We start from the raw sequence: 26,375 nt of genomic DNA on the forward strand, positions 1-26,375 counted from the left end.
CAGGAAAGAGTTTACCTCACTGCTCATCTTGGCCACCTGCAGGGAGTGCAGAAGCCTCGAGTCTGTAGTGCCCATGACTTTGCCTTTTGTTTTCTCATACTCTTCTTTATATTTAATCTTGAGAGAAAGAAGAAAGTCTACGGTGAGGGGAAGAGAAACTGTGCCACCTCAGGGGCTTTGGTATTCTCAAGGTAATGGGAGCAATTCTGAAAACAACCTCCCGGGTCTTCCGCGAACCCAGAAGAAGATTAAAGTCCTGGGATGTTTACAATGTAAGCAGTCATTATTTTTTTCTGCGGGACCGCCGACATTTTTATGGGAACCATTTCTTATACATTTCTGAGTTAATGAGAGGAAACCTACGTTGCTAGCGAGCTCTCCGGAGGCTTTGGCAGCTAGCAGAGAAATCGCATCCAGCTTCATCTCAAATCCTTTCCCCTTGGCCTTCTCCCAGCCTTCTTTGTACTTAACCTGGCAAACAGAAACACAGGTGACTAAGAGTCATGATCCAAATTCCTGCCCAAAGTTAAAAAGACATTTATAAGAACAACAACAGGGGCACCTGGGTGGCCCAGTCGCTTAAGCATCCAACTCTTGGCTTTGACTCAGGTCATGACCTCTGGGTAGTGAGACCGAGGTCTGTGCTGGGTGTGGAACCTGCTTAAGATTCTCTCTCTCTCCCTCTGCCCTTCCCCTCTCTCCCTCTCTAAACAACAACAACAACAAAGCTGGTTTCTTCATCTGTTTACAGACCAGAATCTCGGCTATTATTGTCAAAATAGCAATTTTGGAGACAGTACATTGATTCCTGAGCTGTGGGGCCATGCAGGGCAGCGGTGATGGGACAGAACAAAGAGTAGAGTCACGTGTCTATCCGGGCTGTGCTGTTTCCTGATCATGAGACTTTGGGCAAAGCACATTACCTCTTTCAGCCTTGCTTTGCCATTTGCAAGAAAAAGGGAAAAAGAGAAAAAAAGAAAAGAAAACAAAAAAACAGCATAAAACCTCCTATTACCTGTCTCAGGGTTGCTGTGGGGATAAATTGGATAAAGAACATGCACCTGGGAACTAAGCTGGTAAAGACATAAGTTACTAATGTTGGCATGGTAACAACACCTATCAAATCGCCTTCTACTCTCCAACGGTCAATCTTTGCTTTAGGCCTGTGAGGCTCAGAGACATCGAACGACCTTACGTAGGTCACACAGCTTAAGAATGGCAGTACCAATTTCTGACTCAGGGCATTCTGATACCAAAGCCCATGCTACTGTATCTATGCCATAAATAGGTGCTAGGGGTTAGGATGACTCAGTAATTTCAAATGTAAGGTGGCCATCTCAATGAGCAGCCATAAAGCAGGCATTTAATAAATGGTGGCTCCTTTTCTTCTTCTCCTGCCCCCATCTAGGACAAAAAGCCTAATCATAGCCCTCTTGTGACTCCAGGAACAATCTAGTGATTAAGATTAATCTTAAAACTGAAATTTTCAGGGCACCTGGGTGGCTTAATTGGTTAAGCGTCTGCCTTGGGCTCAGGTTATGATCCCAGGGTCCTGGGATCGAGCCCCGGTTCAGGCTCCCTGCTCAGTGAGGACACTGCTTCTTCCTCTCCCCACTGCTTGTGCTCCCTCTCTCTCTCACTCTCCCTCTCAAATAAATAACAGAAATCTTAGAGAAAAAAAAAAACACAAAACCTTAAATTTTCTTTGCACAGCAAAGCAGCAGTCAGAATTCACCAGGACCATGACAATGATGACGGTGGTGTGTGTGCATTTGAACACATGTCTACATAATAAAAATTAAATTCCTGTGATCAGTTTATCCCCAGGGAACAACCACTTGCCATGAGACAGCAAAATTCAAAACCATAACATGATGGGCGCCTTTGATGAACGTCTCTCACAACGACAATAGTCTCTGCTTGCCAGGCCTGGTGCCCTCATCCTCACGTTGGTTAGTTAAACTCTACCATGTTCTCACCTCCATTGCTTGCTCACCTCACTAAATAGTTCAGCATTGGTTTTGGCCTTCACCAGCTGAGGTACATCCTGTGGCAAGGTGTAATTCAACTTATTTTTCTCATAGTCAGCACGATAATTCACCTGTTGGATTTAAAATAAACCCACAGAGTAAGTGCAAGGTGTCTAGATAGACAGAGGTGAATTCTGGATGCAACGCTCTCTTTTTTACTTTCCCCTTGGGCCCATAGCTGAGAAGGAGTTTCTAGAAAAGGCATTTGACAAGGAAGCCTGCAATTTTAGGAATGGTTTAAATGAACTGATTAAAGAGGTTGAATGAAAAGAAAAACGATTCAAAGGCACATTCAGGGTTATGAGTTTATAAAAGAGTTCCCTGTGGTTACTTCACCAACTCTCCGTGAAGCACTAGAGGGTAGAGAACTTGTTTTTTGCTTTTTTGTTTTTTTGTGTGTTTTTTTTTTAACGGCCACAGTGCTGAACATCTTGCTTACATACAGAGAAGATACTCAGAGAGTAATTATCCCATGGCTGCCCACACTGAAAAAAAAAAGCCACCTTAAGTCACCTAAAGAAAGGTCAATCAGACATTATGTGACTTCCAGTGGAAAAATACAGCATCATCTGCAAAGCATCCTTGTCCCAAAACTGAACCTAACCCTGATCAAACCTACAGATGCAAATACTATTTTATAAGACATTTGTAGGCCAGAAGAACACATGAAGTCCACACTGGGATGCAGTTCACAAGGCTCAGACCATGGGAAACATAACAGGATCAACACTCCAGCTTCTTCCATAAACCACTTGCGAGGAAAGAAGAGAGATAAATAGGAAACCTTAAAGATGAAAAGAATCTTAAAGACCTATCAACCAGCCACAAGCATGGACCTCATTCAGATCCTGATTCAAACAAAATGTAAAACTGTAGAATTATAACTTTATGAGATCACTGGAATGTTAAATGCTAATAAGATACTAGTGACACCAAGAATTATTATTCGTTTTTGGTGTGATGTATTAAATTGTATAAATATGCTTAAATTTTTTTTATCTTTTAGAGAGGTACCCTAAAATATTGATAGATTATATTATTTAATCTCTGGGATTTTCTTCAAAATAACAGAGGAGGGAGAAGGGGATGGGCATACAAATGAAGCAAGACTGGCCATGATGGATAGAAGCTGAATGAGGGATACATGGAGACTCATAACACTATCCTTTCTACAATTAGATGTATTTGGAATGTTCCATAATAAAAAGTTTAAATTAAGGGGGGGTCATCTTGTGGTTGTCACAAGACATCTATTACTGTTAATGAACGCCAAACCCTTGGGGAACCAGTTATCCAGGGGCCACAAAGCACTTGAATCCCCCACATCTGGCTGGGCAAGGGCCGGGGACTTACGTGACTCAGTTGCTGGGCATTGATTTTGGCTTGGATAATCTGAGGAGTGTTGGTCACAGAACTGTACTTCAACTTGTCGATGCTTTGCCTGTAATTGACCTGATTAAAAAAAAAGAAAGAAAGAAAAGAAAAGATACAAGAAGATGTCACCAGCAGTTTTCTCTAAGATTTGCTTAGTTCCCTACCCCAAGCCCAGCAGAGCTAATTCTCCTATTCTTTTCTCCTATTATTAATTCTCCTATTACAAAAGAAGGATCGAAGATTCCAACTGGAAACCAACAGATACTCCAAGCCCACAGATAAACAAACAAACCAAACCAAAGCAAAACAAAACAAAAAAAACACCCAAAAACAAAAACAAAAAAACCCCAGTACATTGATGAGTGAGTGACTTGAACAGGTCAACTATAGAAGAGGTCAACTAAACTGCCAGTAAGCATAGGAAAAGCTGCTCATCCACGTTGTTATTTTTTTTTTTTTAAGGATTTTATTTATTTGACAGAAAGAGAGCACAAGCAGGGGGAGCGCAGAGGGAGAAGTAGGCTCCCCACTGAGCAGAGAGCCCGATGCGGGACTCTACCCCAGGACCCCAGGATCATGACCTGAGCCCAAGGCAGACACTGAACCGACTGAGCCACCCAGGCACCCATCCACATTGTTATTATGAATCAGAGAAATGTATATTAAAACTGCAATGAGACACCCCTCGACATTCGCCTGAAGAGTGAAAATTTAAACTGCCGACTACACCAAGGGCTGGCAAGGATGTGGAGCTGCGGAGACTCTCACAACACAGCTGGCGGAAGTGAGGGTTGGCACAGCCACTTTGGGAACCAATATGGCGCTTTGGCACACACGTACCCCAAGTCTCCACAATTCTATTCCTAGGTGCACTTCCAAAGAAAACACATGCACAAGGTCACTCTATAATAATTCAAGCTGCCTGTCTATACTTAATGTACTTTTCTATATATGTTTTATACTTCAAAAGAAAAGAGGTTTTTTAAAACGGGAAAGAAAAATGAAAGAGAGACAAAAAGTCCAGCTGATATGGTAAGTGGGAGGCAATGGCACATCAGGCTCTGGGTGAGGATATTCTAAACATGGCTTCACCCTGTATGCCAGCCCCTGCCTGGCCCTCACTTTGGCCTTGTCCGAGTCCCTGAGAAAAGGGATGGAAGCTAGGCACTTTCCTGAAAGAAGAAGGGTGGGTGGGTTTAGAAGAGAAGCCTCCAGGACTGCCTGGTGCAGGGACTTCTGGTTTCCCACCATTTCAAGAAACTGGTGATTCATGGATTTTCCCTTCTGAAAGTACAATTTGCCCCTCAGAGACTCAAGGATTATTAGCCATTTGCCCATGAGAAGATATTCATCCAATCATCTTATTTTCCTCCAAACCTCCTAAGAGCCACTGCAGAGGGAATGGGGACTTGAGCAGGGAGGTAGAAGAGCATGTTGGAGGCTTGAGGGCAAGGAATAAGGGCAAGGGGTAGAGGGGAGCTGACTGAGAGCCCCAGGGACCCGCAAGGGGGCAAGGGGAGGCAGGATGCAGACAAGTGAAGAGAAAGAGTGTGAGGTTGTGGACGGTGAATGACCTCTGCTGGCGTGGTCCCCTGTCCTTCATTTATTCATTCATTCATGGCTTAAACAAACAGTCACAGAGCATCTACTCTGCACAGAGTGAGCACACTCAGACACAGCCCTGTCTATGTAGATATCTCAGCTGGGTCCTTGCTCTCAGGACCCCAAACTGACTCAGTCCTGGGGACACCTGACACTACCCCCCCTCCCACTTACAGGCTCCGTGAGGCCCTATCCATCAGCGACCCTCTGGGTTTATTCACAGCAATCGAACCATTGAACCTCTCACACCTAAGCTTCATGCCTCTGTTTTCTTGCCTGAAGCCCAGGACCCCACCTGGTATCCCAAACAGTGGGGCAGCTTCTTTAGGCTTACACCAAGCCTAAGAACATAACACCTCTTTGCTGTGTCCCCACTGTCTGCTGCCATCTCTGCCCCGACCTCCACTGACCGCCTCTGGCCATGTTCCTCTGGCCACCATCCTCTTATTATCCCTACCTTACAATGTGAAAACTGAGGCCCAGAGGACTGAAGTGACTGTCCCAAGGTCACCCAGCTAATGTCAGGATTCAAATTCTAGCACTCTGCCTCCCGAAGTGGCTCTCATCCACTGCACTTAAACCCGGTTTACCAAAGCTAGTGTAGTGTGCTTGGAACTTTTATTTTACAGATGAACTTGGGGTCCCCTGTAGCCAAAGCTACTACTGTTTAGACAGGGAAATATATTCTGAGTACAAACAAATGACTTATAGATTAATTTCTAGGACAGCATCTAGGAAAAACAGAGTGTTCCTGACAGCGGGACACGGGGTATTTTGTTGGATTCAGAGCTAAAGAACAGCATCACTTTGTGCTTTTGGGTTAATGGTTCAATGACAGAAGTTTTGCTCATTCTCAGTTGCAGATGTAGGGTATATAGAAAAAGTAGGAAATACAAAGTCATTTCAATGTCAACCATTAATGAGACTAGAGTGCTCTGGTGTCCTAATGCATTTACTCAGAGGGGAAATTATCATCTCATAATAAAGAGTCTATTAGAGTTCAGAATTGTGCATGATAAAATGTCATGAAAACTGTATTTTTTAAAAGGCATATTCCTTCCCAATAATTTTGCATTAAAGTGCTGCAGAGCACAATTACTCTCCTCTGCAGGACATAATTAACAGTTTCCATGATTAATCACATCCTTGCAACATCATAGATCCTTGGCCATTGCTTCCATCTACTTTCTGAAGGAACGCTTTGCTGAGGATGGAGTCTCATTTTAATGCTATTAGTGCTGATCAAATCCTTCTGAAAGGAATGCCCTCTAATTAAACACCCATGCCTGTTTATTTAATTTCATATCTATTTGACCACCTTTAGAGCCACCAGACAGAGAGACCATAAATGCTCTTGTAATGGATTTCCCAAACTTCCTGAATATTTAAGTCCCTGCACTAGGGGTGGTAAACTCAAATTCACCCAGGAACCAGGAAGGGAAGGCCAAAGAGAATAAGATAAGACAGAGCACCTGCCACTCAGTCCCAGGCAGCTGCTACCACATGGGAACTGGGGCTGTCATTTCCAGAGTTTCTAGATTGTTCTAGAATAGGTGAAAATATGAATTTTTTTATCAACCCCCCAAATCTCTATATGTTGGCACCATTGTTTTTTAAATACTGTGTGGCCAAACTAAACACCTCTGCAACCTCAATCAGGCTCCTCGGCTTTCAGTTCAGAATCTCCCTCTGCTTCTAATTAATCCTTCTAACCCAGGCTGGTTTCATTCTTCTTTCGGGTTTGCCCAGGTGAGCAGGCTATATTTCATGTGCTTAGTTTGATCCACAGTCTTACACAAACAAACATAATAGCAAGTCATGTTACAACAGAAGTACAAAGTTGTAAGAATCTCTCTAGTTTTCACTGGGCTCTCGAACATGGTTGATGGAGATCTACAAACAGAATAGCTCCCATTCTTATGAGGTGCTCTCAGTCCTCAAGTCCCAGGTGATGCATGCAGCCAAAAAAGGAAGGAAGTAGCTTAGGTAGTCAAGTGTATCCTTGGGTTTCATGAAGCGCAGTGGTAAGTCAATACAACCAAACTTCTTGGGAAAAGAAGAAGCAAGGCTTAGTCTCCCTTTATATTCCTCAACTTCCCATCCTTTGCTTTACTATACATTTGGAAAGCCCATTTCATCCATTAAACTATCATTTGCCAATGATCCTCCTTTGTTGTCCTATAAACCATGTTAAACACTAAAGATGTCCAGCAGGACCCCCACTGTTCTCAATCTGAGCAAAAGGGAGAGCAATGTGAAGACCATTTACCAAGAGCAAAACCCAAGTCAATGTACTAGGGTCACGCTGAGCCCAAAGGAATGTGAAGGAAAGTAGCACTGGGTACTTAGTAAGTATATGCTGAATTATTTGTTAAATTATTAATTGGTTAGAGATAATCATCACTGACAAATAACTATGATATGCACTCAGATCTAAACCACCTTAACTACTTTTTAAGAAAATAGATGATTTTAATCTTTTTCCTTGTGTTTTTCAGAATTTTCTAAATCTCCTGTAACAAACATATATAGTAAAATTCCTATAATAGAAAATAATAAATTTAATTAATTATATGTATTTCACCAAGATAAGCCAAACTGTGAAGAAATAAAATCACTGCTATAATAATGAAGAAATACTTCTACCTTCCCAAGTGCTCCTGAGTCAACATTAAGTCAACATTACTACTTCCTCTCAACTTATAACTATTTTATTTTTTATATTTTACTTCCTTTAGTCCCTCAACATAACACACTCCAAAACTTCAAATAGGAGCAAAGAAAGAAAGATTCTTCCTCATTGTTAAGGAAGAATAAATTTAGGGCCCAAAGGCAGACATATTCTACCAAATTCTAACTGAACTTCAGATTATTTTCAGGATGAAAACAGAATTGTCCCCACCTTACATGGAATATCTAAGAGTTTCCACACATGCATGAATAGACTCTCCTAGTGGAAGAGTTCCCTTTCTCTATCCCTTCCATCTGTGAGGAGCTTTTAGAACTTTTTTCTTCCCATCTTGCTACTTAAGAATCACTCCACAAGAGGAAGTAGCAAGGAATAAAGCAGAAGATGCTCTTGGAGGAGGACTTACATCTTTCAAGGGAACCAGTTTCATTGTTGTTTGATAGGAAGGAGTGAGAGTGGCTGGGTAGTTGTAGTCCACAACATCATGTTTATAATCAGCCTTGTAGGCAATCTAAAACACACACACACACACACACGAAGAAAGAAAGAAAGAAAGAAAGAAAGAAAGAAAGAAAGAAAGAAAGAAAGAAAGAGAAAAAAGAAATTAGTCCGCACTTTCTTTGTTTTGACCTTATTTGAATGTCATAGGAAATTTTTAAAAAAGTAACGAGAAATAAAATTAATTCCATTTCATCACCTCCAAGGAAAATTAAATTATGTTCATACTTTGCCTTTAATTAATTTGAATTCTTCCTAATTAATCCAAAATTAGCTAACTTCCATCTGTAGCACATTTATTTTATCTTTCTTATTAATTATGGAACTCCTTATAGTTTTTGTTAAAAAGAAACACCGGCATGTGGGTGTATGATGAAAGGTCTTCTTGGCTAACCCCCTAGAAAATAAATGAAAAGTCAAGAGTCTTCAGAGTATTTAAATTTTTTTCCTAAAGGTCAAATTTGACATTCTCAAGCAGAGGAAATTTGACCTTTGTATGTTTTACTAATGAAATCGGTTCCTTTGAAGCGCCCTTTACCTTCAAGATTTACAACTTGGCATTTACAAACTATCAGGGAAACTGACAAAGCCAAGGAGGGATTAAGAGATTCGGTGCTATGGGATCTGATCTATTTTGTTACCCCACTACTTTGACCAGTACTTGCCCATAGGAGGTCTTCACTGAACACTACAGTTGAATAAATGAATGAACCAACCAACCCACCAACCAACTCCAAAGAAATCACAAATGCTTTGGAAGTTTGAGAAATTTCGAATAAGAATATGTTCATCCATTTCTCTTTATGTCTCAGAAACGGGATGTTTTTCTCACACTGGATCAAAGATAACAGATCTAAGTACTCTTCAAGCCAGAGAAAACGGAGATAAATAAATGGAAGCTTTTGAAAATTTTCAAGGGTTTTACCTAGCTTTCGTTATATTGGTTAATGTTTAGGGGCTTTTATGGGTCAGTCTTTATACAACAGGACACCGACTTTTAAAAAGGAAGTTTGAAAAAGAGTTGGCTGAATTCTTCAAATTTCACCTCCCTCCACCCCAACAGGTCCCCAGACCTACAGGCCCTTCAAACCTGGACTCACATTGCTGGCCAAGCTTCCAACCTTCATAGCATGGAGAGTCCGTCTGTCCATACCAACTCCTTCATAGTGGCCTCTCATGTGGTTCTGATAATTTTCCTTATATTTATTCTAGAAGGAAACACAAAGCTTTCAATAAAAGACTCAATAAAAGACTTCGCTTCCCATCTTAATGCAACGAACTGGAAATAAAAACAACTAAATAGAACCTATTTAAGTAGTCAATGTATCATTGAATAAAAAAGAAGCCAAATCTTCTTTCTTTTTTTTTTTAAAGATTTTATTTTATTTATTTGACAGACAGAGATCACAAGTAGGCAGAGAGGCAGGCAGAGAGAGAGGAAGGGAAGCAGACTCCCTGCTGAGCAGAGAGCCTGATGTGGGGCTCGATCCCAGGACCCTGGGATCATGACCTGAGCCAAAGGCTGAGGTTTTAACCCACTGAGCCACCCAGGTGTCCCCAAACCTTCTTTCAAAAAACCACTTGAATTTCAAGCAAGCACAGGAAGATGGAGGGAGACAAGCACAGAAGCACACAGCCAAACATAGGATCTGGTGAGTACAGGCAGCAGGAAACAGACCCAATTTTCTTTTTAACGTTTTCACTTGGGAATGTGTCCAATTTTCCCCATGTGAAAACCTCCCATGAGCGGGGCCTTTCCAATGGACAAGACTGGTCGTGCAGACACTGGGTACAAAGCCCCACACTAGGGGATGGTACAAATCACTACATGCTGTTACCTCCGTTTCTAATCACATGAAGAATATAACCTGAGCTTCACCAAATTCTGTTTTTTTTTTATACACAAATTGGTGGCTACTAAAGCCATGTGAAATAAGGATGTCACGTCCCAAATGCAGCTTACCAAGTGAAGGGAAAGCCAAAACAGGATGCCAAGAAGTCATAAATAGGAAAATCTGGGTAGCTCCTAATGAAGCTGCATTAAAATCACCTTCCCTGGGAAGCCACGAAGTTCTACGCACTGAGATTATTTAAACAAATACTATTAACCACGTATCAGACATGATTCTACTCAGTTCGTCTTCACAAGGACTCCATGAGGAGGAAGGACTTAGTATCATCCCCATTTTACACATGGACAAAGGGGCTCCAGGGGGCTTAAACGACATGCCCAAAGTCAAACACTTGACTAATTCTGGAGCCGGGACTGTCAGCTCCAAGGCTGGTGCTCTTCACCACTACCTTTAGCCAAAAGAAATTCCTCCCTGAGCCTTACAAAGTCCCTCGTGATCTTAAATTCTACTACAGTATGCCGCGAGGCAGAAATAAAATCACATCATCTAGTATAAAGTCCTTGATGTTCTCACGGAAATATCCCCAGAACTTCGCTGAGAATTTCCAAATTTACAAATGCCATCTGTTCCTCTGTAAAATGAGGAAAGCACATCTCGGTCCCCAGGTGAGAAGAGATCAGACGTTAACTAAGAAGCACAAAGTTGCGTTGAGAGGGGATGTCGCATGCTCAGCCAGACTCCCAGCATTCACCAGCAGGAGCCGATATTGCTACACAGGGAGAACACGAGAGGAAAGGTGCTACTATTAAAGATTCAAGGTCAAGTGCATGGTAGGACAGAATTAACACCAGGTGGACTACTCCCTGCAGGCAATCTTAATCAACACTCTTAGGTATTTGTGCCTAAGACGCCATGCTTCTCCGAGACAAACAGATATATTCACATAGACTGTCTCTTAAGAGACCTGGAGATTAGCTCATTAAAAAAAAAAGCCCAAACAAATGCTTAGGTGTTAAAAACTCACATCGCTGGTGAATTTTGAGATCTTGCTCACGTTCCTGAATTGAGGCGTCTCACAGTAGTTGATACTGTGACCTTTACTACTTTCCAGGTCCTTCTTATATTCCACCTTGGAAACCAAAACACCAGACGCACAATAGAACCAGGCCCAAAGCCACTCTTGAAAATGTCCCCAGGACTTTACTAGGTTATTTTTAGAAAACTTTCAACCCAACATTTAAAAATACCAGGCATTGGACACCGTAAGTTAACAGTACATGTGTTCCTTTCAAATAATAAATAAGTAAATAAGTAGTTTGGCTCTGGAAATTTAAAGAAACATGGTCCCTTCCAAGAGAAAATCCAGTAAGAGATCATACAGCCCAAAATGTGGAAAAATAGGTTTTAGAAATCAGGATGGCAGTTACTCTTGGGGAAAAGTGTCTGTGGGTCAGGGGTGGGGGTATATCTGAATCACGTTCTGTTTCATGATCTGGTGTTAGCTACATGGATGTGTCCACTTGCAGAAATCTCTCCCATCAGGCACAAATGGCGTGTACATTTCTCTATATGTACACTTCAATAAAATCTAACCACAAAAGTTATTTGACAGAAGAGTATAGTAAATGAGACCACTCACAGATGCACAGAACATCTTCTAATTTTAACTGGGTTGGCTAGTTGAGCTCCCCTGGGTAGCTGGATGTAAGATGAGAGGTTATAGTTACTGAAAAGGCCCCAAGTCGTCCCAGGTAATTAATTGGAGGAGCCAGCTGAAGGCCGATTACCACAAATAGAGCAGGACTGATTTGTCCTACTGGGTAAACATAAGGGCAAAAAGAAATGGAAGTTTCTCTTGTGACCTCTTACCAAAACAAAACAAAACAAAAAACCCCACAATTTGTGATCCTATCTTACAAAACATGGTGGAAACATGCTTTTTAAAGTTTGCAAGATACATTATAATGCTCACAATCTGATAAGAAGTGAAAAAAGTATACCAAGCTATAAATAGAGTTTAATTCTAATCTATAAATGTCTTTATATTCATATACTTGTTTATAATATCTTCACATAGTAAAAGGCCAAAATGTTAACAGTATTTTTCCTGGGTGATAAAAATGTACTTTCAGGGATCTGGTTCCAACTCTCTCCCTAAAATTCTCTCTGAACCAGAATAAGATACATTACTTCTCTAGACCTATGACAAAATCAGGACCTAAAGATTGCTGAGGTCCCATCTAGACCTAATATTCCGTGAATCAAGAGGAAGGTTTGGCAACTACTTGACTCTGCTCTTGTGGTATGAAAGTAGCCAGAGATGATATGTAACCAAGCAGGACGTGGCTGTGTTCCAATAAAACTTTATTTATAAAACCAGGCTACAGGTTAGATTTGGCACTCAGGTTATCATGGTTGGCTGACCTCTGGCCTAGAGTATCAGAACCATCTCAAGCATCTGTTTAAAATGCAGATTCCAAGACCTAGGCACCTATCTATTACTTCGAAATACTTGAGATCAGGAAAATGTCACTCCTGGAGATTCTGAGCAGCCCACAGTTAGAGGGCCACAGATGCATAGTTGGGGGCCTGAAGACTGGCCTTTAGAAGTTAGGGAAGAAAAATATTTTAGGATACTTAAATATCCTCTTCTGAATTGCAGATAACTTGTTATGGGAGTACTTTTAATAGCCCTCCTTCTTCCCATTGAAAGAGGTTGTTAACTCAGATGCCTTTAGGGTCTAGAGAGGAAATGCCAATGAGGCCCTGCTGTGAAAGAAAAGACTGGAGGGCCTGATAAGGATTTGGGAGCTCAAGGGGTTATTTCCTTGCCAAAGTCTCAGCAATTCAAAAAAATCTGAATCACAGAGTAGACTGAACAAAACGCACCATCTGGCGGCCAGTCCAGCCTCTAACCTACAGGAATTCAGAGGAGACACACAGCTTCTGGGAAACCGGACTCCGATAACAAGACAATGAGAGAGGTTCCGTGTTGGAAACACTTTCTGATCTTTGATTACCACTCCGTATGAGTGACGTATGGTTATAAAGGTTGGCTGGGGCACTATTCTGCAACTAAAAGTTGACTGCCTGAAACTTCTGTGAGAAGCTCTGTGAGAATTTGAGAAGAAACTTCGGAACCCTTGGAGAAACTTAATTTGTTTAATTTGTTTGATTCTAGGCTCTCTCGTGAGTTGCTCTCTTTACTGCCCATTTGTTCCATGGAAAGTGGCAACCGTGTGCAGCTCCTACGGCACTGAACAAAATTTTTCACGCTGGGCTTGCCCCGTCCACAGTGCCCCGTACGCACCTCGCTCACAAGCTTGTTCACGCTCTGGGCCCGCTTGAGGACCAAGTTGTCTTGGGCTGGGAGGGAGTGATAATGTGCAGGGCCTTTCATCTTATTGAAGTCCTGCTTGTATTTTATCTGAAAGAAGCACACAACGAGGGCCCAGAGTTGTTATTTTCATGCTCCGTGAGAGAAATTACTCCAAAATGACCCAGCATTTCATGTCAATAGTTACTTAAGAGAATTTTCTGAAGGGGGAAAAAAAAAAAAACTACATAGGCTTTTTTTTTTTCCTCCATGAAATCCATAAACCACTCAGTCCCTTTTGTATTAAAGTTTTACTGGCCCTTTTCACATTTTGTGTACTTTATATTCTAATTCTGCATGAAGAAACGTCTTGAAACAAACATGCCAAAAAGTGTAATTCCAAACCCAGTCTGCCCATGGTTTCAACGTCTTTTCTCATCTAACCCGCTAACGAGGGGCCAAGTGAGTCACATGTTTTACATCCCCTGTTGGGCCAAGAATGCACTGTCCTGGGCAAATGGATTTAATAACTGAAGAGCACAGAGCAAAGGAGAAGGGCAAAGGGGGTGTGAAATTCATGTGCGGCTTCTGACTATATATAGACCAAGCTCAAGTTGGTGTGTTGGATCTACATGGGCACATCGCTCGACCGAGTTTAATTATAGTCTATCTTTCAAGGACCGCCAGCTGGCCAGCATTCTGCAAATTAAAATCATTTCATCCACTGGGTTATACCCAGTTTGATAGTCATGTGACCTGTTTTCATCAGCTATTCCCCTAAAGTGCTAGGTTTCTAGATGGCTTCTTTTGCAAAGCCTCTCCTAACCCCAGCTTATCTGGCTGGACTAGCATTGGCACCTGCTTCAACTCGCCTAAAGTAAGTTCCACCATCTGTCGGTGTCACGCTCCTTTGAAGCAGGTAAACGTGACCAAACGGTCTGAAAGAAGGTGTCAGAAATTTGGAGAGAAATCAAGCGCTAATTGATCTGTGTGTAGGCTTCCGTTAAACATAGTTTCCAGAATCTCATTTCTCCTCTGCTTTGGCGGCTCTGCGGGTCATCCCAATATGGTACTTACATCACTGGCGAGTTCGTTGGCTTTCTTGGCATTCTGATAAGCGGGGGTAATCATGGCGGGGAAGCTGCCTTTTCCTCTGTGCTCCTGATAGTCCTCCAAGTAGCCCTGCTGGGAGAATCAAAAATGTCCCTCAGTGATGTTCCCCTCCCTCAAGAGTGTGGGGGGTTGGAAACGATCGCTCCTAGAGCCTGTTCCTATAGAGGCCCGTCCACCATGGACATTGCAGGGAACACCCTAGGAGCAGAACCATGAGGTGACTAAGACTGTGGACTCTGTGGTCAGGTGTACTTAAATGGTGCCTGGCACACAGTCGGCACTAAATAAATGCTAGCTAACATCATCAACATTCCCACTGGATAAATCCAGACATTCTACAAGTCTGTCAGACCCATGGATTATGGAGTTCTCATCCCCTATCTGACACCAGGGATGTCTGTCTGCCTTCTAGTAATCCCAAAAGCTGCCTTTGTTGGGCCTGCAGATCTATGCAGAGAAACCCATTAATATCCCAGATACTGTTTTCCCATGTGCCAAGAAAAGCATTTTATAACTATTTGAATTTTTTGTATTCAGGGAGAAATTTCAAATTGCCCTAAGAGGCTCTAAATGAGGCTAAATGTGAATTTTCAGACTATTATAATCTGAGCCTGTTTCTTCCTTCCTCTTCCCCACACCACCCACCCACTCCCACAAAACAAAACTTTCTCTCTCATGGACCTGTCATGATGTCAGTAGCATAAAACTTTCCTGGGATGGGATGGGATGTACTTAAAGACCCCATCTGATGCTACCTGCTCTCCGGGAAACGCCTCCCTCATTCCCAGTCCTCCCCCAGGCAGAGTCAGCTGCTTCCTCTTCCGTGTTCCCATCAATCTGAAGAAACCCAAGTGCTCCCTCAAGCTCATGACTCCATCTTCCTATGGCCTCCTCCAAGGCAAGGGCCTGCCCTACTCCCACAGCGGGGTCAGAATCCAGCACACACATTTTTAAAAATAAAACACTTCGGTCGAATTAGAAAGTCCAGGCTTCCCTTTTATCCAGTAATGACAATTGTTCAGCCCGAGTGCTCCTTTATGTTTGACTGCCAAACTGTTCTGGGCCAAATGCAGCAAGTAAAAAAAGTTAAGCTAAAAAAATAATAATGATGAAGGCTCCCAAATTCTTTGGTAATCTCCTTTTGCCCCTTCTGCTGTATGGGTGGGGCTGGCTTAGAACTTTATTTTAACTTCTCTGCTTATAAGTATCCACGTTGGGTGTGTAAATCTTTCAGTGAGACACTCAATCCTACCGGGGAGTTGGCTGGTTACAAACAGTAAGTCAATTACACGATATAGTCCATTGACCTAAAAAAAAACGTTATTCGTGAAAAGGAAGAATGAATTGTTTGGCATTTTAGGCATTACAGATATTTCTAGTTTATCTGACTGTCTGTCTGCTTCTCTCTCACTCCCTCCTCCTCGTGCCTGGCGGGTCCTGCTAAATCACACCAGGAAATGCCACACGAGGCTGATCCTCTCGACAGTTGTTGGCGGTCCTATCAAACATCACCCACTTTGATCCTAAGATTTGTTATTACCATGACGGGGAACTTCAGCCAACATGTCCTAATAAGCGAGAACCAACTACCACACTGTGAGGTTGCATCTCCGTGACGGGTACAGACATGTCTAAACACGTTCATGTCCTGCCAGAACGTGCTGGCCACATTTACAACAAAATATTTTCTGCCGAATATAGGAACCAAATATTTTTTAAAGTGATTTTTAAAAGTCGACTTGAGCCTTCTATACAACAGATTTAAAACATGAAATCTCTAAAAGCATAATTTTATTGAGGCTAAGCACTGAGGCCATTTAAGTAACTTACAGAATTTAGCAAAATGGACTTTTTCTTTTAAGATTGAACATTTTTGTTCAGACAGACTTTTGCAAAGGGGTCACACCCCCATCTTCATACACATCCTTAGTCTTCCGTGAGTGTCTGCCTAGACACTCCTTTAAAGAAAATAAACAAGTTTTTTCTGTCATAAATTATGTATGTTGAATAAATCATGTATGTTGTAGAATCTGCCCACTGATGAAAAATTCAAACAACTTTCCAATCAATTTTTTAAAAAATCAACTAAGCCCACTGAGTGCATTCTTCTGGTACACATACTTAGCCTTCCGGTATTCTTTACTTACAACTATGAAAAGATAATATTCCCTTTCTTTCCTATACCTGTTTAGTACCAGAAAATACAGAGGGATGTGCAAATAAAAATTAGCTTCCAATTATCATCTCAAACTTTTTACCCCCTATCAGTAGGTAGTTCACGTGAGAAGTGAAATTGGGGGGAAAATTTGCATTCTCTGCCAAATTGCTTCATCTAACAACCTAGATAAGATATGTAGTTTCTAAGAAATGAGACTTGCTACTCAGTGAAGTGCCCAATATTTTTCCAGACATGCCTTTGGATCCCTTTCGTGCTTACACAGTGATGAGCTAAAATTAGCCAGTCTTGGGCCTTGGGACCATTCTTCATTGAATAGGTGAGAATGTTTTACTCTTGACAAATTCACCATCTTGACAGGGGTTCTTTATTTTTAAAAAAGAAAAGGAGGGGCGCCTGGGTGGCTCAGTGGGTTAAGCCTCTGGCTTCAGCTCAGGTCATGATCCCAGCATCCTGGGACCAAGCCCTGCATCGGGCTCTCTGCTCAGCAGGGAGCCTGCTTCCCTCTCTCTCTGCCTGCCTCTCTGCCTACTTGGGATCTCTTTCTCTCTGTCAAATAAATAAATAAAATCTTTTAAAAAAATAAAAAAGAAAAAGAAAAGTGCTTAGAAACTCTTTTCCTACATGGATCAGTTTGAGCTCAATGTAATTGTTTATCGTTGCTTTCTGATTTAGAAAATCCACCTTTCATAAACAGGGCTAGATAAACCACAACCCAACCCCTAACTCCAGGTCCATCGGTTGTGTGACAGGCCAGCGAGCTACTGACCATCAGAAAGGGCAGTCTCCCAGGGAGTAATTTCATTACCTACCTGGCCATATTGGTCCATGCATTCCCTTGTGCCTGCAGCTCCAGCAGCCGAACTAGCCATTCCCTTCATTTCCCTTTGATATTGTTGATGGTACCTCACCTAAATGAAGGGGAAGGACAAACCTGGTGTGAGTTTCACTTTCTATGCACAGAAGCCAGAAGAGTAAAAACAAACGTCTCATGGAATATTCTTTTTCTGCTTGGGTCCAGGGATTGTGTCTTAGACATCAAAGTGCCAGATCATGGTCTTGATAAAACCCATTAAAAACTATGAAGGGGTGGCTCAGTGGGTTAAGCCTCTGTCTTCAGGCTCAGGTCATGATCTCAGGGTCCTGGGATAGAGCCCCGCATCAGGATCTCTGCTCAGCAGGGAACCTGCTTCCCTTCCTTTCTCTCTGCCTGCCTCTCTGCCTACTTGTGATTGCTCTCTGTCAAATATATAAATAAAATCTTAAAAAAAAAAAAAACTATGAAGGAAAGCTACTTCCTGGACCATGGTGCATACAAAAGCAGACAGGAAGTTGTAGTCACCCGGCACAGGTAACTTCCTGTTTCCTCTCCTACCACGAATACACTGTCAGGGACACTCACATCACTGGCCAGCTCATTGGCTCTCTTGGCGATCTGATAAGCGGGTGTGATCATGGCAGGAAAACTGCCTTTCCCTCTCTGCTGTTCATAGTCTTCCATGTATCTCACCTGGAAGATGAAAAAAGAAAAGGAATCTCATGCCACAATCGTGCTATGTATGAGGTTGTCTGATGAGAAGCCCTGCCAAGGGTTTGCATGAAACCCTCACATCGCCACTCACAGCCCCTATGGCACCATCAATGGCTTATGGCTTGATGTACCATATACATCTTCTTTACCTTTTTATTCCCCCAAACCCAGCACAGTCCCTGGCACATGGAGACACTCAATGCAAAATTCAACACATGAAGCACATGCTGTGGGCCAGGTGGTAAGGCTAGGCAGAGGAAGGAGAGGAGGCTTTTGCCCTCAAGGGGCCACCAGTCAAGTCTAGGAGACAAAAGAGGCTTCTCAAACCAAGGTAAGCAGAAGCTACTTGTTAAGCTGGACCTAGATTTGTGCTTACACTTCCTGCTCAGAAAAAGACAAAGTTCTTGGTCTTGTTATGTTAGGGAACAATGGGGCTGTGAAAAGGCAAATGGTAGAAAACCCTTAGAAGTTACATTCTCTATTTGCAGCAACAAGGATTGAAATTTTTTGGATTAATCACATACATCTGACTTGTGACTGATACTAAGCTTTCTCTCTAAGGAAGAGATTTCACAAGGTCTGTGCTGGCTAACTTATGGGACTTGACTGTCCTTGACCTTAGAAAGTTCCCCCTGGCTCTCACGCAGGACCAAGAGGTCTCCACCATTCTTCCTCTCTCTACCTTTAAGGAAGGAAGGAATGGAGAATCTTAAAAGCCTCTAGGCCTCCATCGTTTCTTACATCACTTTGAAGCTGTCCCCCTGCCTTGGACCGTAGCAGCTCAGGAGTATCCGCCACCGTGGTGAACCTGGAAACACGCTTGTCATGCCCTCTCTTGTATTCCACCTGATGAAGAGATAGCATGGAGTCAAGGTCATACTCACCAGCCTTTGTGAGGACCCTTCCTTGCAGCTGTCCTGAAGCTATACCATCAGGTTAGACTCAACACAAGCCTATGACCAAGTCTTTAGTACAGGTTTCCTAGGCTCCTCTTCAAAAAGCTACTGTGCTACTTTTTTAAGTCAGTGCTTACTGTGTTAAGTCCAAGAGAATGCTAGGCATGGCTAACCATTAACAAATATTAACCCACCTCATCTCTATAACCATTGCATGTGGCAAGACTCTTACTGTCCCCATTTTTTTAAATGAGCCACTGAGGAATAGAGAAGCTTCGTCATTTGCTCATGGTACACAGCTAGTAAATGAGAGAACCAGGATTCCAATCCTAGCACTCTCACTCTAAAATCCGAGCTCTTAGCCAACAAGCTTTCTATTCCTCAGGAGGACGTGCCATCTACTTAACAAGAATCAGTATCTAAAATGTTAAATTGACCTCAAGAAATTATTTGGTCCAGTCTTTGGAGGAGTTACCTCATCTCTCCATTTGATAGATGTGGCCCAGTCAAGGCAGAGAGGATCTCTCAAGGCAAGATAAACTCTTGAGAGAGAGTCTTCCCTCAAAGAAGAGGGAAAACATAACAGCACAGTTCTCTTCATAATATCACACTAATAACACCTACTGTCCACAAGCACTCTCTTACTGGTTTTTATCTGAATCCCAGAGTTTCATTAGTGACAAAAATTAGCATAATCTATGGTGAATAAGCACTGGGATACTCACTTGGCTGGCCAGCTGGTTGGCTTTCTTGGCTCTTTGATAAGCAGGCGTGATCATGGCTGGAAAGCTCCCCTTGCCTCTCTGCTGCTCATAGTCTTCTGTATACTCCTGCTGGTCAGAGTCAATATCAGCATGAGAACCAATATGATATCAGATAAGAATGAACAAACTGTAACTGTGAGCATCATCAGAATCAATGCAACTGAATTTATAAGGTAGTTAGAAACCATTTCAATCACCTGGAGTGAATTCAAAAATGTTATTCCATTGGTGACTTGAATAGCACTTTCAACACTAAAGAAATCCTATTTTCCAGGTCAAGGGGATTCCCCTTCAGTGCTTATATCAAATTGTGTGGAACCTGGCCCAACCCAAGGGACCCAAAGAGAGCACCACCCCTTTGACTCAAAGGCTTGTATGATAATGCAGCAGTTAATGTTGGGAGTCTTTTCTATAACTTGTCTGCTAGAATTAGTTCTACAGCATTGAGAATGAAGTGTTAGGCTTCCCTTCTCACTTTTTGAATATCGCTGATGATTAGTCTTCCTACTGAGACATGGCTCCTAGCATTTGTGTCTCTGTTTTCTTTCCATCTGCTAAAGGCTAAGTCACTAAAGACCTAAAATGGTTTCCAAAGTGGTTTCTTCAAAGGGCAAGTGCCCAGGGTGTGTGGAGAGAACCAGAAGGTACTGTGTGTAAATCGTTAAGGACTTCCACAGTCTGGGCCAAAACTGCTTTCTCTACATGAAAATCTAATAAAATCTCCCTTACCAGGCTAGGGGGCAGGAGTCTAAAATGGGCTATCAGGGCTGGTCTTTTCTGGGGGCTCTCAAGGAGACTCCATTTCTTTACCTTTTCTAGAGACCACTTGCATTTCTTAGTGTCTGGTTCCCAATGGCTTTGACCTCTGTTCCTGTTATCACATCACCTTGTCTCTGACTCTGGCCATCTTGCCTCCCTCCTTATAAAAGACCCTTGTGATTATATTCATCCACCCTTTCGATCCTGGGTAACATTCCTATCTCCAGATCCTTAACTTAATCATATCAGCGAAGTCCCTTTGGCCAGTAATGTAACAGATACACAGTTCCTGGGGTTGGGACATGGTAATCTTTAGGGGAGAGGCCGGTAGTCTAGCACAATCTTAAGATAAAGAAACATTCAAACTCATTCCTAGAATAAGTTCTAAAGCCCTTACCTCACCAAGAGACTTTCGGGCCTCAACCATCCTTACGATTTCGGGTTCTGGCAGATCTCCTGGGCACCAAGCATTCCCTTCCCCATACCCAATCCAATAGGCTCTCTATAAAGGAAACACACAAATGCATAAACACATACCCCACACATTTGGTTGGTAAGACCTACCCCACCCTCTTAGCAATGCTCACATACACTGTCAACATAAGAGAAATTCTCTAAAAACTATAAACTCCTAGTGGCCTATGGTGGGTCTCAGCTAAAAGAAATGTTCAACTTTTTCACCTAGAAAATAATCCAATATCCTAAAAAGTAGAACTTTCTGGGAGTCATTTATATTCTAGAAGGATTTCAAATGTAACTTGGCATTTCTTGGCTCATCACTGTACCTAGACTGAGCCAGTGGGGAGTTGCTATGGACAGGCAATACGAGCTAAACCAGCATGATTCAGACATGATGCAAAACCCTACTACTTGTCATGTGCCTAATATTGGGATAAGCAATTAACACTGGGAAAAGAAAAGCCAAAAACAGAGAAGGCAGGGCGCCTGGGTGGCTCAGTGGGTTAAGCCGCTGCCTTCGGCTCAGGTCATGATCTCAGGGTCCTGGGATCGAGTCCCACATCGGGCTCTCTGCTTAGCAAGAAGCCTGCTTCCCTCTCTCTCTCTCTCTCTGCCTGCCTCTCCGTCTACTTGTGATCTCTCTCTGTCAAATAAATAAATAAAATCTTTAAAAAAAAAAAAAACAGAGAAGGCAGTTCCTTATTTAAGATATCTGTGGCCTCCATAGGGACATGAAACCAACACAGGAAACAAGTAATGATTAGAAAATGTCTGTGTGCTTAAGTGTACTGTATTGATGACAAACATGAGGTTTTAAGAAGCGATCTGTATGTGATGGACCCCATTCTGGATAGGAAGATGGAACTGAGCTGGTCAAGGCTGAGGTCAGTTAACAGGGGCAAAAGGAGAAAGGACATCCATTCTGGAAGGTAAGTTCCATGAAGACAGGGATTTCCATCAGTTTTGCTTATTGATGTATTCTAATAGCCTGGAACAGCACCTGGCACATAAGACTCGAGAAATATTTGTTGCATAAATTCCAGGAGTGGGAGCTACCGTGAATAAAAGCATGAAGGCAATGATGGGCTTCATGTGAAAGACCATAAGGAGATGGGTTTGGTTGGAATTCGGGGGGAAGAGATGGGAGCCAAGTGGGCTAGACGTAGGGCAAATTGAACAGGTTGGGTAGAACCATGCTTTGGAGATCTAGAAAGACAGATAGTTCATATGTGAAAATATGCTCAACCATACTAGCAATCAGGGAAATTTAACTTAAAACGACAAGATAAAAAAAATTGTCAAAAACTTTTATCTGGAAATACCAAGGATCAGTGAGAGTATGGAGGAATAAGTCTTCCCATCCTCTGCCTGTAGGAATATCAAATGCACAGCCATTTCAGAGTGCAATTTGACAGCAGCCATGGAAATTAAAAGGCATGTGTCCTTTCATTTTCCATTACCTGTTCTAGAGAAACACTCATTTGTGTCCAAAAGAGGTCACACACAGGATGTCCACTGCAACTTCATAATAGAAAAAAAAAAAAAAAATGGAAAGAATCCTGCCCATCAACAGAAGAGCATGATACATCCATTCTTAATGGTTGCATTCATGACATATCCATCCAAAATAACTTAAAAGGAGGCTGACACAGAAATATCTCCAAGATATTTGTTGACTGAAAAATATAAGCTGCAAAACAAGGCATGCTGTTTCATAGGGAAAAAATAGAAATATCCCAATAGAAATATACATAGGCAATATGTATGCATATGCATACATATAATGCATGCATATAATACATATAATATGCAATTGCAATATACATATGCAATTTTCAGCGAAAATAATGGCTAATATTTGTTGTGCCTTCCATTGTTCTAAGGTCTTTACATTTATATACTCTCTTAACCTTCGCCATTTTTCTGTGAGTCAGGAATTGTCAGAAGTTCAGTTTACAGATGAGAAAGCCAAAGAAAAGAATGGTTAAATAATTCATCAAAGGCCCCTCAGTACATGGCGGTGGTCGTATTCCAATGGGATTACTAAGAGACAGATGACATAGATCTATATTTGTAATTGAGTCAAGTCTGAACGAATATACAGGTCCCTCTCTAGAGGGACTGATTGGAGACGGTGCACAAGGGGTTAGCTTTGTACTTCGGATTATTTTTTTTTTTACACAACAAGGAAAACACAAATATTATGTGTATAATGAAAAGTAAATGGCTGAGGACTTTTGAAATGATGAGACTCTCCCTAGTGAGCATAAATTCTCAGAGGGCAGGAAGAGTAAGTTAGGGCCATCTAGGAAGCTGTGCGTGACGAAGGTCACTGGACAGGCTGGACAGAGGCAAAGCCAGAAGGGAGAAGGCCATCCAGGGGGCCCTAGCGAAGGTCCAGGCAGGAGCTGATGTGGATTGGAGCAGGGAGAGTGAAATGCAGGAGAAGGGGCAGAGCTGAGGGAAGTATCAGAGGGAGGAAGGGCAGCCGTGGTTCCCAGGGACAGAAACACAGTAGTTGGAAGGGAAAAACTGACTAGTGGGTTTGGGCTGGAAGCAGAAACAGTGGAGATGACCCCACGACAGGCTGCGGGATGTCTTCTGTAGACAGCTGGAATCACAAAGTGGGTAAATGAAAGCCTAATCCATTTCTCTAGAAGTAATACTCATGATGCGTCTCACTTGCAGAGTGCGTGGTTCTCTTCCCTTTTACCCAAACCTGGTCACACGTCTCCTCTCACCTCGTTTATCGGGGGCTGCCCGTTAGGTGCAGCTGTTCCATCCCTGGATTTCATGTCCCAGTGAAAAACTGACTTAAACTGTCCGCCCTCATCTTGGTCATCAATCTGCACCACGGAGACATTGTCAGTAACGTTTCCATCGGAGAAGAGAAGGAAAATAGACAACATAGAGTTAAATCGGAGGGATTGTTCTAAATCGCAAAGGCAAAGCTTCGTAAGTGCACAAAGACACACACTGGGTCGGTCTGTCGCACTGTGGCTTCACCAGCTCCACGAGCCAGGTGAGGCGTGCAGAGCCCCTGCAGTGTGCAAAGCTCTAGCTAGCAGTGTAATTAAAAAGACTGAGGGTCTCAATGAACTTATCACACGACACCCAGTATTCAGGTTAGAGTAACCTCAGAAAACGCTAGATACCAGAGTAGTGGTTCTTAATTTTAGTCTGTGTGAAAATCACCTGGGGAACTTGGTTAACAGGTTGGCTCCCCAGACTCATGTATATGTTCCCCTGTGCTTTATAATTTTACCTTTCCTATCTTGACCTGTAATACATCTTGAGTTAGTTTTTGTGTACAGGTGTGAGGTAGGGGTCCAGGTCCATTCTTTTCCATGCAAATATCCAATAACTCCAGATCGTCCTTGCCACACTGGACTGCAGTGGCACATCTGTCATAATCCAAGTAACCGCATAGGCACAGCTCTATTTCTGGACCTTGGGTTGCTTTCCACTAGCTGGTCTATTCTTACGCAATACTACGCTAAGTTCATGACTACTCCTTTGGTAGTAAATCTTGAAATCTCATAACTGAAGTCCTTCCATTTTGTTCTTCAGAATTTCTTGGCTATTCTAGAATCTTCGTATGGTTCACATCATTTTTAGAATCTATAGGTTAATTTCTACGAAAAATGCCAAGACTTACACTGGAATTACTGTGAACATGTAGATCAATTTGGGCGGAACTGACATTACGATGGTATCTTCAGAGCCTTGGGTGTAAGCCAAGAGTTCTTAAAGATAACATAAGAAGGACCCGCCGTAAAAGAAAAAAATCAAAAGGTCCTAGGTCCCAACCCAGATATCATAATAATGAGGTCTAAAATGGGCCCAGAAACCTACGATTTTTACAAGTGGAAATTGAAATCATGGATTTTACAGATGAAGAAAGAAACTGAAGGCAAAGAAGTGACCTTACCAAAGTCATTCAATCATTCAACAGGTAATCAGAGCCAGGCTTAGAATCTAGGAATTCTATTTCCACACGAAAGGCACTTCCTCTCATCGAATTTCTAGGCTGGCTACCACCCAGTGCAGCTACAATATGTGTACTTTTAAATATAGAAATTGAGAGTGCTTTACCTGCTTCTTCCCCTGGATTTTGAGAAACTACCACAAACGTGACATAGACTGAAGGCAGCATTTCTGGGTGGCAACACTGCTGATACTGGAGGCCAGTTAAGTCTTTCTCCTGGGCCCTGTCCTTGGCATGGCACAATGTTTAGCAGCATAGCTGCTCCCTGCCCATCAGATACCCACAGTACCCCTCCCTGCCAGCTGTGACATTCTAAAACATCCCCAGACATCACAAGTGTCCTGTGAGGAATAAAATTGCCCTCCTAGAGAGCCATTGCCTTAAGGAATCAGAATCGCATGATCAAAATAGATAGAAAGACTTATTTGCTTGTTCTCCACCCATGGAACAAATCCATCACTGGGGAGTGCCTGCCTCCCCAGAGACTTTTCATGAGATTCTGGATTATTCTGAGGAAGTAGGAAGAAGGGGAAAAATAGTAAGTGTCGCTATTAGGGTAAGGAAGAAGCATTAAAAGCTGAAATCCCCTCGCTAAATAAAAGAGAATCTAGATGTTTTCTTTTCCTAAAAATTCCATGCACACCTACCAAACAGGAAATTTTGGCTTAGACATTTATTTATTTTTAAACGGGTGACATTTAGGAAACACAAAACTGTCAGCCTACTTTGAATGCCAGCTCAAACTTTCCTTTTCTCCTTCATTACCATCACTGAAGCATCCCTTTTTTTCCCTCCTTTAGCACAAGTGCAATGAATTTGTTTTTACTCAATTGGCAAACTCAGAGATGCAAGAGTTAGGCAAAAAAGTCATCCATTCCACTTCCTCAGGTGCCTATGAGACCCAGGGCCTAGAAGGGGCACAGCTGTCCATTTGAAATTTTTCCTGATGGGGAAGAAGGAGAAAGTGATCTCAACAGCCAATTGTTTGGCATAACACACACATACACACACATGCACACAAATATGCATGTATACACACACATACCATGTACACAAAAATATACACAGAGACGTACACATACACACACACACACACCACACACACATATACATATGCACACATGGGCATGCATATGCACATGGGTATATGCACGCACCACATACACACATATGTGTGTCCGTGAATGCCTATTCACACCTACACCCACACATACATACGCTCCCCATACACGCACAACCATATGCATACGCACGCACACATATTCGCACAGAAGCAAACAAACGCACACACACACGCGTCCCGGTAAGTTCACATCACTGTCTGTGG

General features: G+C 42.4%; 1 protein-coding gene across 8 annotated transcripts in view; it reads right to left on the minus strand.

Moving 5' to 3' along the window:
- The window catches only part of NRAP (nebulin related anchoring protein), a 69,742-nt gene that overhangs the window by 40,304 nt on the left and 3,063 nt on the right, over nucleotides 1-26,375 (minus strand). For 2 of the 8 annotated variants that reach the window (XM_047702304.1, XM_047702300.1), the window contains exons 4-18: nucleotides 23,802-23,906; nucleotides 20,999-21,103; nucleotides 19,804-19,908; nucleotides 18,924-19,028; nucleotides 18,054-18,161; nucleotides 17,464-17,562; nucleotides 14,440-14,544; nucleotides 13,357-13,473; nucleotides 11,071-11,175; nucleotides 9,294-9,401; nucleotides 8,102-8,206; nucleotides 3,384-3,482; nucleotides 1,997-2,101; nucleotides 364-471; nucleotides 16-117 (exon numbers count right to left, since the gene is read on the minus strand). In XM_047702304.1, the coding sequence (XP_047558260.1) occupies nucleotides 16-117; nucleotides 364-471; nucleotides 1,997-2,101; nucleotides 3,384-3,482; nucleotides 8,102-8,206; nucleotides 9,294-9,401; nucleotides 11,071-11,175; nucleotides 13,357-13,473; nucleotides 14,440-14,544; nucleotides 17,464-17,562; nucleotides 18,054-18,161; nucleotides 18,924-19,028; nucleotides 19,804-19,908; nucleotides 20,999-21,103; nucleotides 23,802-23,906 (1,581 nt within the window). Of the gene's footprint in view, nucleotides 1-15; nucleotides 118-363; nucleotides 472-1,996; nucleotides 2,102-3,383; nucleotides 3,483-8,101; nucleotides 8,207-9,293; nucleotides 9,402-11,070; nucleotides 11,176-13,356; nucleotides 13,474-14,439; nucleotides 14,548-17,463; nucleotides 17,563-18,053; nucleotides 18,162-18,923; nucleotides 19,029-19,803; nucleotides 19,912-20,998; nucleotides 21,104-23,801; nucleotides 23,907-26,375 lie in introns of all 8 variants that reach the window. The other 6 variants (XM_047702302.1, XM_047702297.1, XM_047702299.1 and 3 more) reach the window with 5 other exon arrangements.

The sequence above is a fragment of the Lutra lutra genome, chromosome 14 (assembly GCF_902655055.1).
Source record: "Lutra lutra chromosome 14, mLutLut1.2, whole genome shotgun sequence".
Lineage (NCBI taxonomy): Eukaryota > Metazoa > Chordata > Mammalia > Carnivora > Mustelidae > Lutra > Lutra lutra.